Below are 14,244 nucleotides of genomic sequence, written 5' to 3'. Positions count from 1 at the left end.
TGACTGCAGAGTTAAAGGATGTCAGAAGATCCTTTAGGTGCAGCAGATGGACGTGGAGATGGGTTTTCTTCCACAAACGCTATATTTTTCTGCATTGGCGCTTCAGGCTGCGAAGGCTGTCATTAAACCAGGGAGTAGGGTTCACTGCAGGAACTGATCTGGTTCTGACAGGACAGATGTTGTCCAGAATGGAGAGGCAGTGCTCGTTGAACTGAGAAGTTAAGGAATCTGGGTCGTTATCAGAAGAACAGGGTGGATCAAAAGCAGCAGAAAAATTGCTAGCTGTGCTCTCATTAAGAAAACGAGAACTAACCATACGGCGAGCAGGAGGTGGGGACGCAGAAACTGACAAGTTAAAGAAAATGCAATGGCGATCTGAAATACAAATGTCCTCAGGACAAACACTGTCAGCATTTAGACTCAGGGTAAAAACAAAGTCCAGAGTGTGTCCCCTGGTGTGTGTGGGGCCAGAAACATGCTGAGTAAAGCCGAAGTGTTACTTATAGAACTAAAATGTGTTATTGAACGTAAAGTAATGTCACAGTTACTTTGCTAGGTAACTAATTACTATTATTGTTTTAATCACATTTTACAGTTTCTGTGCCATGACAGCTAAATTGTCCCAGAAACCCAGTTAACTGAATAAAAAGGGTCAACTTTCACCATCGAATTGACACAGCATAACAGTTTGTGCACGCCAGAACTGGAAAGTCAAGGTTACGCCAGCTGGAGGATTCAGACGCACAGATCATCATTTTGCTCACTTATTGTTCTTCAACACAGACATAAATAAACTGCCAAGGTCTCCCACAAAAGCCTTACCTCTCAGCTAAAAGTCAGACTGCTGGAATCCTCACTGTGGATAAAAGTGAATCCACACGAATCCTAGAAGGCTTTACAACTTTTGGGTTAAATAATCACATGTGATGAATGAGTAAGATGTTTAAATGAAATGTTTGAATAACCTGTGCTTAAATCAATGCATTTGAAATGAAAATTGTTCTTACAATGATCCATTCATATCACAAATCACTATATGTTTGATTTAACAAGTTAATCATTGCTTACACTCACACACATCTTCATAAGATAAATATTAAAGTTAAGGTTCACCTCACATAACATTTAAAGATTTTTTATTCACAGAATTAAGAATCTTGTATCCAAAGGAAGGCATGGCTTTCTGAGGAATGTGTTGGTAAAGCCTTCCAGACACTGCACATTCTGATTTGCCAGAATGGCCGGAAATCATAACATTGTGGTTTAATTAAACAGGATTTACTTCCCGATTGATTCAGTTTCTAGCTGAACCTCGATACGGCCAAACTGGGAAAGAAGCCTCTTTTTACACAATCTCCTTTGACCTTAAGTCAAAGCCTCTCTGCAACGCTGCAGCTGATACCAGACAACCGGCTCTTCCAAGAGCCAAACAATCATCAACCAAAGACCAAAGCATTCCAGCTTTCGGCTTTCACCTCGAGGTATCTCAGACTGGACGGGTCCTATCGGAACTATCTATGGGTTCCTAAATGGGCTGGTCGTCTCTTAAAAGGCTTCACTGAAAATTCATGCAAAAGAAAATTTACTGCATTGTTACAACCCATGTGTCTAGGGGGCCTGGGGTAACATGGAGGACGTGTGACACAAAGGAAAATTAACAAAGGTTTTATTTTCTTTTCTCTTTTTTTGTCTTACTCTAGAAAATAAACCACCATGGAACAAAAACATTTAACCAAAACAGGCTCAAACACTAAAATGTAACTTAACAAGGACCTACTCTAAAGAGAGCACAAAATCTCAAAAAGGTAACGGATTACCCTTAAAGCTTTTTTCTTCTCACTATTCAATATCAAAGCCCTAAGTGGGAGACAACAGACCAGAGGAAAGGCAGCTCTGCACTATTGTCCCCATTGGTGAGGAGCTCCAGCAGGTTCTTTAAGCAATCAGCGGCTGATGAAAATCCAGCTCAACTGGTGCAGGGAGGAACAAGGGTGAGCAAACAGGCCATGCAGGCATGCTCCTCAGATGCAGCATAAATGAGAACAAAAAAATTCACTGAAAAATGAAAACACAACACAAAAAGGATCCATCCATAACATGCATATAGGTGTCATTTGTTTTCATGATGTTTTTGCTAATTTAGTAACCTGTAATTCTGGGCGTTGCTTGTCTAGGTGGATGTTTCTTTTCAAGAATTCTTTTCTAACCCATTTGTGCTAATTAGTTTCTGTCCAGCTAATCAGCAATGCAGCTGATTAGCTGATTGCTGTCACCCAAACATGCCTACATAGATAGATGATAGCATATCAACAACAAGGGTGACAACTTGCTGGCATGCTACCCCACCCACGAAGGACCTATAAAAGACGGACAGCACTGCTAGGCAGACTCAGACGTATGTTTGTGTCTGTCTCTGCCTCTGCACAGGTTCTGACCAGTTCTTGGCTCTTGGTAAGATAATATTTTACTACCACATTATCTTGTAGATTTGAGACAGAATTTAGAATTTCTATTCTGGTTGTTCATTGCAGACTCTAATTGTTCATTAAGGTGTGGAACACTGAAAAACACTTTTTTGATGAATTTCTTTGATTATAATCGGTCAGTCCGAGTTTTTCATGCAGGCTGAAGATGAAAACAGTCTTATGATAGGGAATAGACGGTGAAATACTAGGATTTGACAATTCTCACATATCTGTGTCACACTGAATTTGCATTCATGGCCTAGCCCATCTTGGCTTGTGCCCGCCCACAGGAAGGCTTTTTATTTATTAAATTGCAGCAAGGAGAGAGTGTCTTAAGCTGTTTTTGAAGGACCATAGCATTTGCAAAATGGGATTTGCCACGGCTCCCTGGGGAGGATTTAGGCCTTTATAGTAGCAAAGCTGAAGCTAGCATAAACTGCCATCAGGCACCTCTCCAACCAATACGGGATATGGGAGATCGCTGCCCCCCCCGCATGTGACGTACAGGGTTGCGCGTTCAGCATCAGACGGAAGACACGTCAGACTGATGAAATTTCTTTTTCAGGACCTTTAGCTTTGATGTGACCTGCTTTTTGTCCCGCTTGACGCCCCGCCCAGCCAGTGTTTTCACCACTCTGTCGAACAGCTGGCTGTCTCTCACCGTCCCCGTAAAAAGGCAACTAATCTGTTCGCCCGCTCGCACGGCCAAAAGCTCCATGGTCTCTCCGTCCGTCCCGTTTGCCATGTTGTAGGTTGTTGAAAGATACTAGTGAGAGGCCATTTTTATCTTTGTTTGTATCCCTTCCGGTCGGCACTTGGCGTGCAGTATACGTCACTAACGCGACCACCCTCTTTTGCGGTGGGACCTCCCACAGTTGCTCCAAAGGGATTAGCGGGGCTGACACGCGTTTAGCCGTCAGAGGTGAGGGGCTCATGTGGCAATATTACTACGAGGCTAAGCGCATCAGAATCAAGTTTTATCACCTTTCCTCTTTGCTCCTTGCCGTATTTACGAGACCCACAAATTTGGATTTATCACTCTGTAATGACGCGATGGTCTGTCTTATAAAAGAGGCTTTAGTGATACCGATTTAGCAACACAGCTGAACATGTTCTTTTAGCCAATCAGAAGTGAGGTGTATGCATGTCATTAATAATAATGAGTAATATGGCTGTTTCCAGCCCACCTCCGCACCAGGAAAACTTCTGCATCTCAGAACAGGAGCAGCATAGCTTTTTTAAATGACTCATGGGGCATTGATTTACATTAGAGAACACTACAGATGTATTTAATAAACTAGTAAACCACACCTTTAAACAATATTTTGTAATTGAGAGAATTCAATAATTAGAATTTTCCTCTTCTGCAGTCTGCAAAACAGCAGGAAAACCAGTTCAGTCTCATTTGCCTATTTACCTATGGTTGTATCACACAGATTAGTGTTTTCATAAGTCACCAACAAGGATAAAAAACTTCACCAGGAGTCACCTTGCACCTCACCGAAGACACCATGAAAGCTGTTGCAGCCTTGTTGCTCCTGCTGAGTTGCTTATCTAACTGTCATGGTAGGTTTTCACCATGATGCATAAAATATTTCAGAATTAAAAAAAACATGTTTCTATATTGTTAAGATTTTGCATCTCTACAGGGTGGACCTGCACAGCCCCCCCACAGCAGCCTTCTGCTGCACAGATTGATGCTGGACAAGGACAAGTGGTGATGACAGACAGCTCATCAAACGCGTATTTCTTGAGTGGATCAGGTTGGTCCAAACTGGGCACTGTTCCTCTCATTCATGTCACAGCCGGACCTGCAGGAATCTGGGGAGTCGACTCGTCAAATAACATCTACAAGTTTGTAGGAGGAGACTTTGTTTCTGTTGATGGTGAGTCATTTAATAAACAAATGTTACAGTTTAAGCTACACAAAGTGAATCTTTTTAAATGTTTGTTGAATTTTTTGTCAGGTTTATTACAGCAGGTGGATGCTGGAGGTAATGAACAGGTAGTGGGAGTGAACAGTGCAGACAACATCTTTTGCCTTAAAAGTAGCATCACCTTGGCCTATCCACAACCTGGTCCAGTGGCCTGGACACCGTTTGACGGGTCGTTGACGTATTTCAGCTGTGGACCAAATGGATGCTGGGGAGTGAACTCCGCTGATAACATCTATGTCTCTGTAAGCTCTTCTATCTTTACCTCAAGGCAGCATTGTTCTTATCACTGATTATGACCTCTGACTACATGTTATTTTTCCAATAGAACGTGAATCCATCTACCTGTAGTAAGACTAGATGGACACAGGTGCCAGGATCAGCAACACTGGCTGAAGTTGGAACTGATGGGAGTGTCTTTGTGGTCAATTCAAATGGTGACGTCTTCCAAAGGTAAATCTGCTTTGAGATATCTTTGTTACTCTATCAGCGTATGAACATTAATCTTACCCAGTAAAACGTGTTCGCCACAAATCCAAAAATACTTTGAGGACTGCTCTATTTAATTGACCACTGCTGTCCCTCCACATCTTCTGTCTCCATAATAGTTACTCAAAAAAGGATACGTTGGGTGTACATCCTCGTCTGAAAGAAAGAAAGAAAGAAAGAGAAAGAAAGAAAAATAACAATCTTTTCTAAAGCGCCCATCAAGATAAAAAAAAAAACTTTTATATATGAAAAGTATTTTTAAAACAATATTAAAAACTTTGGTTAAAATAAAAAAATAGTTTGTGATTAAAAAAATGTAAAGAAAGGGAGAGATAAAATGAATAGGAAAGAGGGAAATCAGTGTGTTTGGAGGACTTGGTGAGAAGTCTGAACAAGAGAACTGACATGAGAATCCAGGGTGAGAGCTGGGTCAAAGGTCACATCAAGATTCCTGACAGAGGCTTTGTTGTGAGAAGCAAGCTGACCAAGAGAGTCTCTGACATTGGGAACCAGCTTGTCTGGCGCACAGATGATGATCTCAGTCTTATCTTCATTCAGCTGTAGAAAGCTCCCAGCCATCCAGGTTTTGATAGAGTCTAAGCAGATGTGTAACAGCTGCAGCTTAGACATCTCATGGGGCTTAAAGGAGATGTACAGTTGGATGTCATCTGCATAAAAATGGTAGGATATTCCTTTACAGGAGCTCGGGATGTGCTGAAGAGTAAGCAAATAGAGGAGGAAGAGTAGAGCCCCAGCACAGAACCTTTTGGGACACCATGGGTGAGAAAGGTGGTGGAAGACCTAAACTTGGAGACGGCCACTGAGAAAGCACTCTCAGACAGCTAAGAGGAGACCCACTCAAGAGCAGATCCTGATAGGCCTTCCCAGTCTCTCAGCCTATCCAGTAGCAGGTGATGGTCAACAGTATCAAAGGCTGTAGTCAGGCCCAGCAGGACCAGAACAGAACAGTCCCCTGCATCACTGTGGGTCAGAAGGTCATTAGAGACCCTAAGAAGAGCTGTTTCAGTAGAATGAGCTCTATGAAAACCTGATTGGAAACCATCATAGATGTTATGTTCATCAAGACCAACTGTGAGTTGCTTAGGCAAAGCAAGGCAGCTTTAGTTGTATAGCACCTTACAACAGCATAAAACTGATGTAAGTGCTTCACAGTAATTAAAAACTTTAAAAACAATACACAACATAAAATTGCATAAAAACTAAAGCTTAAGAACAACACTAAAAAGATTCTAGCCACATCGTTTTCCAAGATCTTGGAGATGAACGGAAGTTTAGAGATGGGTCTCAAGCTTCTATGGAGAGAGGGGTCAAGACTCGTTTTTTAAGAAGCGGGTGGATTACAGCATTCTTAAAGTAAGCAGGGACCTGACCAGAAACCAGAGAAGCATTAATAATGGAGAGCACGCTGGGACAGATGGACTGGAAAGCACTTTTAAACAAAGATGAGGGTAAGATGTCGAGGGGGCATGCAGAAGTCTTCATAGAGAGTTTTGGGGAGTGATAAGTATTTAATCCTTGTTCCACGTAATATTTTAAAATTCTGATTCTTTTTCCTTTTAAAGTGTTAAATATGTAATACAAATTTAAATCTGAGAACTACTTCGCTAGTTAGCCAAAATGTTGATGCAGATAAATCTGGAGTCTTCCTTGAGTAATGAAGTATGTAGGCGCCATCTAGTAGACGGTTTTGAGGTTTTCCGATATTTAATGATGACACAGATGCATGATCACTTATGTCAATTGGTTTGAGTATTGTTGAAACCTGAAGAAAGAATATGATGATTTTACATATTAAAAGACCCTATTCTAGAAAACGACTGATGTACTGTTGGAAAGTGAAGACACTTTTGGATTTTTAGATGTGAAACTCTTGAACAATTGCCTCAACCAAATTGGTTTATATTTTGATTTATTTTGTCTGTTGATTTCCAGTTTTGTATTCATTGCTTGAATGATCACTTACAGAATCAAAACTGTGTTCATATCTTTTCCTATGATAATTAAAAGCAGTCTAGTAATAAAGTAAAAAGGTCGATTGAAGCCATTTATTTTGACTATAGATGTTGTAGCTGTGATAATCGCCTCTCTTCTGAGTCAGTAGTGACTAAATGTTTGTGAATCAGTACATTCAAATGGAGACCTCTCTCTCTGCTGTTGTATGCTGAATATAATTTGTTGTATGAACTTGATATCATCAGGGTTTCATTGTCTTCTCTTTACAGAACTGGCATCACCAGCAGTCTTCCACAAGGAAGAGATTGGGTTCAGATACCGTTTTGTCTGCCCGTCAAACACGTCAGCTATGACCTGGGACACCTGTGGGTTGTGTTTGAGATTGGTTTGATCCTGGATTGTCAGCAGTAACATGTTAGCTGTCCTCACTAAAGTCTTTTCTTCAGTAGTGGCCTTTATATGAAAATAAAACCCATTATCTTCTTGGTGTTTTCATAGCTTGACCTCTACCTTTTCTTTTTATTCTAACAGTGGTAAGAATTATGGTGGTGAAATAAATGGTTGTTTTAAACGATTAATTAAAATGTGACCCAAAAATCCTGTTGGTTTCTTGAAATCTCATATCCTAACAATAACATGGTTATTACTGCCATGTTGTGAACACTTAAAATGGAAACAAAGCATTTAATTACATGAGGTACCAAAACCAATGACCTTTCTAGCAGGATCTATTCAAGCCCCGTTCACATGGCTGGATAATCATGCCAATTCTTGATATAATCCTCCCCTTCCAATAGTCTCAAGGATGAGCAAGATTACAGCAATGGTGCTAAAGATGATCTCATCAGATAATCGTGCCATTTGTGGTTTCTTAACAGTGCATGGTCTGTTTGTAGGGACATAGGGGCTGCTCCATTCATAAATCTGGGCTTGTTGAATTGTCTTCATCTGATTCCTGCGAACAAACAAGGATGCTACCTGTTTAATTAGAAACATGCCGGTCATGCACAAGAGGAGCGTGCTTATTTCACCATGCTCTCTGGTTGGCTGTGTCATGTTCTGTGGCCCTTTGGTCTCCAGCCCCCTCCCCACAAACATTGGTTCGACTCCGGCGTGGTGTCCATGTCCAAAAATGGTTGCGGTAGGACGGCCCGAATTTGTAAAAAAAAAAAAAAAACAGAACATGTCTTAAAAATCCATTCAGATACATTTGTACATGCCTACAGTTATATGTATAATTGTTATTTTGAAAATTAGTTACGTGTAGTTCAACATTGCATCCCAGCAATATTGGTCCACGGTCAAAAATGGTCACGGTAGGATGGTCCAAATAAAACATATTTTTTAACATAACATTTCCTACAAATCCACTCAGATTTGTAGTTACATGTATAATTGTTACACTGACAGTAACTTATGCATAGTTCAACACATGGCATGTCATTAATCAGTTGTAAGTGAAGGTCTACTAGTCTCTTCATAAATATCAATGGGATAGCTCAACTAGTTAGTCATCTGACTTACACTCTAAAGGACACGGGATTGAGTCCAGGCTGGGAAAAGCCAATTGGTAAAGCAAGGCCAGACACTGGAAATATTCTAATTAGTCTAACTAGTATTAAATGTAAAAACAACATTTTATTTTACAGTGCAGATGAGATGTACACTGACAGTCATTAAATGTCCGAATGAGACGTGCCGAAAGACGTGTAATTCACGTCCAAAAAAGACGTCGGTTCAACTTTCATTTTGGAACTATTTGTCAACCATGATGGGACGTGTCGACCCGACGTCTTTTCAACGTTGATTGAATGTCCTAATGTTTGCTGGGCTCCAGGTTTTCCTCATAGAAAACTAAAAACAAGTGAAGTGACTAGGGGGAACATGTTCAGCTTATCTAGTTCGTATCTCCTTTAGTGTGTTGTGTTTCCTTCCCCATTTAGGTCATTAGTTCACTTATCTTTAGATCTCCTGTGTCTTAGTTCTACATTGTTTAGGTTTAGTTTAGTTTAATTTAGTTTAGTAGCTTTGTTTTACAGGATTTAGATCTGGTGTTCTCCCCTGCCTGTTTCTGCTCTACCTCTCAGTTTATTAGTCTCACCTGTACCCAATTCCCTTAATCACCCAGCCCATGTGTATATAACCCTGTCTTCTCTCTTAGCGATTTGTTGGTCCATTGTCTTGTCAGTGTTGTTCTAGTTGCCTCCAGTGCTATTGAGTTTTTTGTCACTCCTCCAAGAATAAAGGATTCTTATTTCTGCAACTGCCCATGCCAGTGTAGTTCTGGGTTCTTGCATTTTGGGTCCAAGCCTCAATGTGGCAGGCTGTATATTTAGCAGGAAGTACATTCACTCAAAACACCAAAAGAGGTAGAATTATCCGATAAATATATTTAGTGCTTTTACGGTAGTTGTGTGTATCCTCGAGACTGGGTAAAAAACAGACAAATGGACATGTATAACAAATAAACATTTTAAATATAGAGTCCCTGCTCTTATCTGACCCTCAAACTCCTCTTTGAGGAAAGATTAGGATTCAGGAGAATATAAAAAAATATTTTCTGCATTTAAAATCCTTTCATGTCTTGAGATTTGATAAACAGCTGAGGTTTTTCTACCTTTTCATTTTCTTTTTGACAGTGTATCCTTGTAATGATTGTTTATAAATTAATAAAGGTGAAAGCAAATATATATATATTTGTCACTTTTTCTTGTTTTGTAAGTTAAAGTTTCATGAAAATCCCAGGTCTTAAAAAAGAAGACAAACCTAAATTTACGCCATAATTGCTGCACACATAGAGCAAATTCAATGCAAAAGGTGAATTCATTGACGACAACAGGGAAATAAACTCTGGATTTCTACTGGCACAAGGCTGACATTGTAACGTCACAGTTACTTTGAATGGTAACTAATTACTATGACAATGTGGTAACTGAGTTTCTAACTCAATGACTTTTTTGAAAAAAGTAATTTGTTACTAACTTTATTATTATTTTGTTTTAAGATGCCCAACAATGGTTGTTGAGAAATAGTTCTCCCTTTGTGTCTGGCCTTTGGTTTAAAAACTAAATCAAATAATCAGAGAGCAACAATTTTGTTCATTTAATAAATGCACTTTGTTGTGGCCACAGAGAACAAGAATGAACTGCATTATTTTTGATGACGGAGCTCTGATAAGACAATGGTTGGTGTTAGACCTCTAAGATTGTATGTTTATGTATTTGCATGCTTTTCTGAAAGATTATTGTTTTAATAACATTTTACAGTTTCCGTGACATGACAGCTAAATTGTCCCAGAAACCCAGTAAACTTTGTAAAGAATAAAAAGTGTCAATTTCCACCATCGAATTGACACAACATAACCTTTCATGCATGCCAGAACTGCAAAGTCAAGGTTACGCCATCTGGAGGATTGACCAGGTGTCTAGTGGGCCTGGGGTAACATGGAGGACGCGTGACACAAAAGAAAATTAACAAAAGTTTTATTTACTTTTCTCTTAATTCAGAAAATATGACTATTATTATTGCTAACCACCATGGATCTAAATCCCCTTTTATCAAAACAGGTTCAAACAGTAACATAACTCTAAAGGGCACAATATCGAAGTTCTAAGTGGGAGACAACAGACCAGAGGAAAGGCAGCTCTGCACTATTGTCCCCATTGGTGAGGCGCTCCAGCTGGTCCTTTAAACAATTTGCGGCTGATGAAAACCCAGCTCAGCTGGTGCAGGGAGGAGCAAGGGTGAGCCAACAGGCCATAGTCTGCAGGCAGGCTCCTCAGATGCAACATAAAAATGCACAGAAAAATGAAATCACAACACAAAAAGGCTCCAGCCGTATCACTTCCCCCCATAAAGCCTAAGGTCTACACCTTTGGGTACAAAAACAAACAAACAAACACTGATACATCTCATTCTCCAGGTTGGGCTAAACCAAAATCTTTTCTGTGCCTTTGCTGCTTGTCATCTTACTTAATAAGTGGCCAAAGCACGGAATTTGTAAAGTGAAGGTCTCTGTACACTACTCACGGATTAATCATAATGGTTTCTTTTTATTTTTCCTCTTTATTTTGGCTGGTCCACAAAACCCAGTATCAAACACGGGCGGCTCAGGCTCAGCAGCACGTCTGTCCATCTCACAGGAGCCTGTGTTTTTGTTTCCTGCAATGAGACCATTAGGAGTAGAAGCTGACATGTTTTCTACTCCCTTAGCTTGAGGTTTTGACCAGGCAGGTGGAACCACCAGGTCCCCGGCGATGTCATTTCCCAACAGGAGAACGACGCCATCCACTGGTAGGGAGCGACAGACAGCAATGTTAAAATATCCTGTGACGAGATCAGATGTTAAAAACACACGATGGACGGGCTTCTGAAAGGACGGGGGCGCAATCCCTTTAACAACTACTTTAAAACCACAAGCACTTCTTCCAGAAAAGGGTAATGCCAAACTCAGAATGAGAGAATGAGATGCCCCAGTGTCCCTCAGGATTTTTATCGGTACAGGCCTATCATCAGCCGACAATGAAACAAATCCAGAAAATACAAATGGCTTAAAACAGGATCCCACATCCCGTTCCCCAACAGTAACATGGGCTGAACAGGTAAAAACCTCAACATTGTCAGGCTGTTCTTGTCTTACATTCTTGGCCTGGAGAATGGGACAGTCCTTTGTGACATGACCAGGCTTGTGACAATAAAAACACAGAGCAGGTTCAGGAACGCCATTTGTTATGTCTGCCTCAGCAGGCGGCCCAGGTGAGGGTCTTCTGTTGGGATCAAAGTTCACCCTGTGAGTTAACACAAACTCATCCGCGAGCTGCGCTGCAGCAGACAATGAAGTCACCTTCTGCTCGTTTACATACTGAACCACTTTATCAGGGATGCAGCGTTTAAATTCCTCAAGGAGCAGGAGCTCACGCAAAGTAGCAAAGTCTTTTACCTTGGAGGAATTACACCATTTATCGAATAGAACCGTTTTTACTCGAGCAAACTCAATGTGTGTCTGTGCCGAGTTTTTCCTGGAAAGTCTGAACTTCTGGCGATAGGCTTCTGGCACCAACTCATATGCCTGTAAAACTGCAGTTTTAACGGTGTCATAATTATTGCTATCCGAGACAGAGAGAGCGGCTACAACCTCGGAGGCTTTACCTGTGAATCTGCACTGCAGCAGGAGAGGCCACACATCCCGCGGCCAATTAAGCGCCGTTGCGATAGGTTCAAACGCAGAGAAGTAGCAGTCAACCTCAGATTCCCTGAAAACAGGCATCAACGCCATGCAGTTACTGATATTAAAAGAGTCTTGCGGTGGGGAACTCACCGGAGATGTCTCTTTCTCAGCCTTCACAGCCTCGTGTTCAAGTTCAAGTTTGCGAAGACGCAATTTTGTATCAGCTTCCAGTTCCAGCTTTCTCATCTCAAACTCCAGCTGTCTGCGCTGGGCTCGGTCCTCAGCGTCCAAACGGAGTTGCTCAATCCTCAGCCTGAATTCGGCTGGAGTCACGTCCTCATCAGAGTCAGCCGGGTCGGCGTCTACAGCAGCTGTAACCAGTCTGTCATCAGGTGCAGTAGGGCTGACAGGGGGCGGGGTCGCCAGGGGAGGTTCAGCATGTACACGGGCCTCCGCAGGCGAGGCAGCCTGTTGCCGAGTAAGCAGGCCCAAGTCCTCCAGGCCACTGATTACCACCTCCTGCAGCTCCACCTTTAACAAGTGATCTGCCACGTCCAGCAGATCCCGCTTGCGACAGGCACTAATCAGTCCACGGGATGGGGCCTCCACAAACTGCCCTAAATCAAAAGTAGCCATAACTGGTAAAACACTGATACACACAAATGATCACGCATCCAACCTCAGTTTAAGAGTACTTAATGATCCCGGACGAGCCCCCATATGTTACAACCAGGTGTCTAGGGGGCCTGGGGTAACATGGAGGACGCGTGACACAAAAGAAAATTAACAAAAGTTTTATTTACTTTTCTCTTAATTCAGAAATAATGACTATTATTATTGCTAACCACCATGGATCTAAATCCCCTTTTATCAAAACAGGTTCAAAAGTAACATAACTCTAAAGGGCACAATATCGAAGTTCTAAGTGGGAGACAACAGACCAGAGGAAAGGCAGCTTTGCACTATTGTCCCCATTGGTGAGGAGCTCCAGCTGGTCCTTTAAACAATTTGCGGCTGATGAAAACCCAGCTCAGCTGGTGCAGGGAGGAGCCAGGGTGAGCCAACAGGCCATAGTCTGCAGGCAGGCTCCTCAGATGCAACATAAAAATGCACAGAAAAATGAAATCACAACACAAAAAGGCTCCAGCCATAACAGATGCACAAATCAACCTTTTCAACTGCCAAGGTCTCCCACAAAAGCCTTACCTCTCTGCTAAAAGTCAGACTGCTGGATTCCTCACTCTGAATAAAAGTGAATCCTCACGAATCCTACAAGGCTGTACAACTTTTGGGTTAAATAATCACATGTGATGAATGAGTAAGATTTTTAAATGAAATGTTTGAATAATCTGTGCTTAAATCAATGAATTTGAAATGAATATTGTTCTTACAAAGATCCATTTTTATCAAAAATCACTGTGTTTGATATAACAAGTTAATTATTGTTTACACTCATACACATCTTCATAAGATACATATTAAGGTTAAGGTTCACCTCACATAAAGTTTAAAGATTCTTTATTCACAGAATTAAGAATCTTGTATCTAAAGGAAGGCGTGGCTTTCTGAGGAATATTTTGGTAAAGCCTTCCAGAGACGACACATTCTGATTTGCCAGAATGGCCAGAAATCATAACATTGTGGTTTATTAAAACAGGATTTACTTCCCGATTAATTAAGTTTCTAGCTGAACCTCGATTCGGCCAAATTGGGAAAGAAGCCTCTTTTGACACAATCTCCTTTGACCTTAAGTCAAAGCCTCTCTGCAACGCTGCGGCTGATACCAGACAACCGGCTCTTCTAAGAGCCAAACAAACATCAACCTTAGATGCAAATAAGCATTCCAGCTTCCGGCTTTCACCTCAAGGTATCTCAGACTGGACGGGTCCTATCGGAACTATCTATGGGTTCCTAAATGGGCTGGTCGTCTCCTAAAAGGCTTTACTGAAAATCCACACAACGAAAATTTACTGCATATTGGTGTAATTAGTTTTCTTGATGTTTTTGCTAATTTAGTAACCTGTAATTCTGGGTGTTGCTTGTCTAGGTGGATGTTTCCTTTCAAGAATGCTTTTGTAACTCATTTGCGCTAATTAGTTTCTTTCCAGCTAATCAGCTGAAAGCACCACAGGCTGATTGCTGTCACCCAAACATGCCTACATAGATAGAAGATAGCATATCAACAACAAAGGTGACAACTTGCTGGCATGCTACC

The 14,244-nt window shown here is 41.2% G+C and overlaps 1 protein-coding gene across 1 annotated transcript; it reads left to right on the top strand.

Annotated features, from left to right (window-relative positions):
• The first annotated feature begins 2,312 nt into the window (after window positions 1-2,312).
• LOC107388082 (fish-egg lectin) lies at window positions 2,313-7,462 on the top strand. The gene is made up of 6 exons (XM_054739540.2): window positions 2,313-2,451; window positions 3,902-4,031; window positions 4,115-4,351; window positions 4,433-4,644; window positions 4,728-4,852; window positions 7,132-7,462. Exons 2-6 carry the CDS (start codon window positions 3,977-3,979, stop codon window positions 7,271-7,273), a joined length of 771 nt encoding a protein of 256 aa, XP_054595515.2. The 5' UTR covers window positions 2,313-2,451; window positions 3,902-3,976; the 3' UTR covers window positions 7,274-7,462.
• The last annotated feature ends 6,782 nt before the right edge of the window (window positions 7,463-14,244 follow it).

This window comes from Nothobranchius furzeri, chromosome 1 (genome assembly GCF_043380555.1).
Source record: "Nothobranchius furzeri strain GRZ-AD chromosome 1, NfurGRZ-RIMD1, whole genome shotgun sequence".
Taxonomy (NCBI): Eukaryota; Metazoa; Chordata; class Actinopteri; order Cyprinodontiformes; family Nothobranchiidae; genus Nothobranchius; species Nothobranchius furzeri.
Note: the sequence above shows the minus strand (reverse complement) of the source record. Positions and strands in the feature narration are given on the sequence as shown.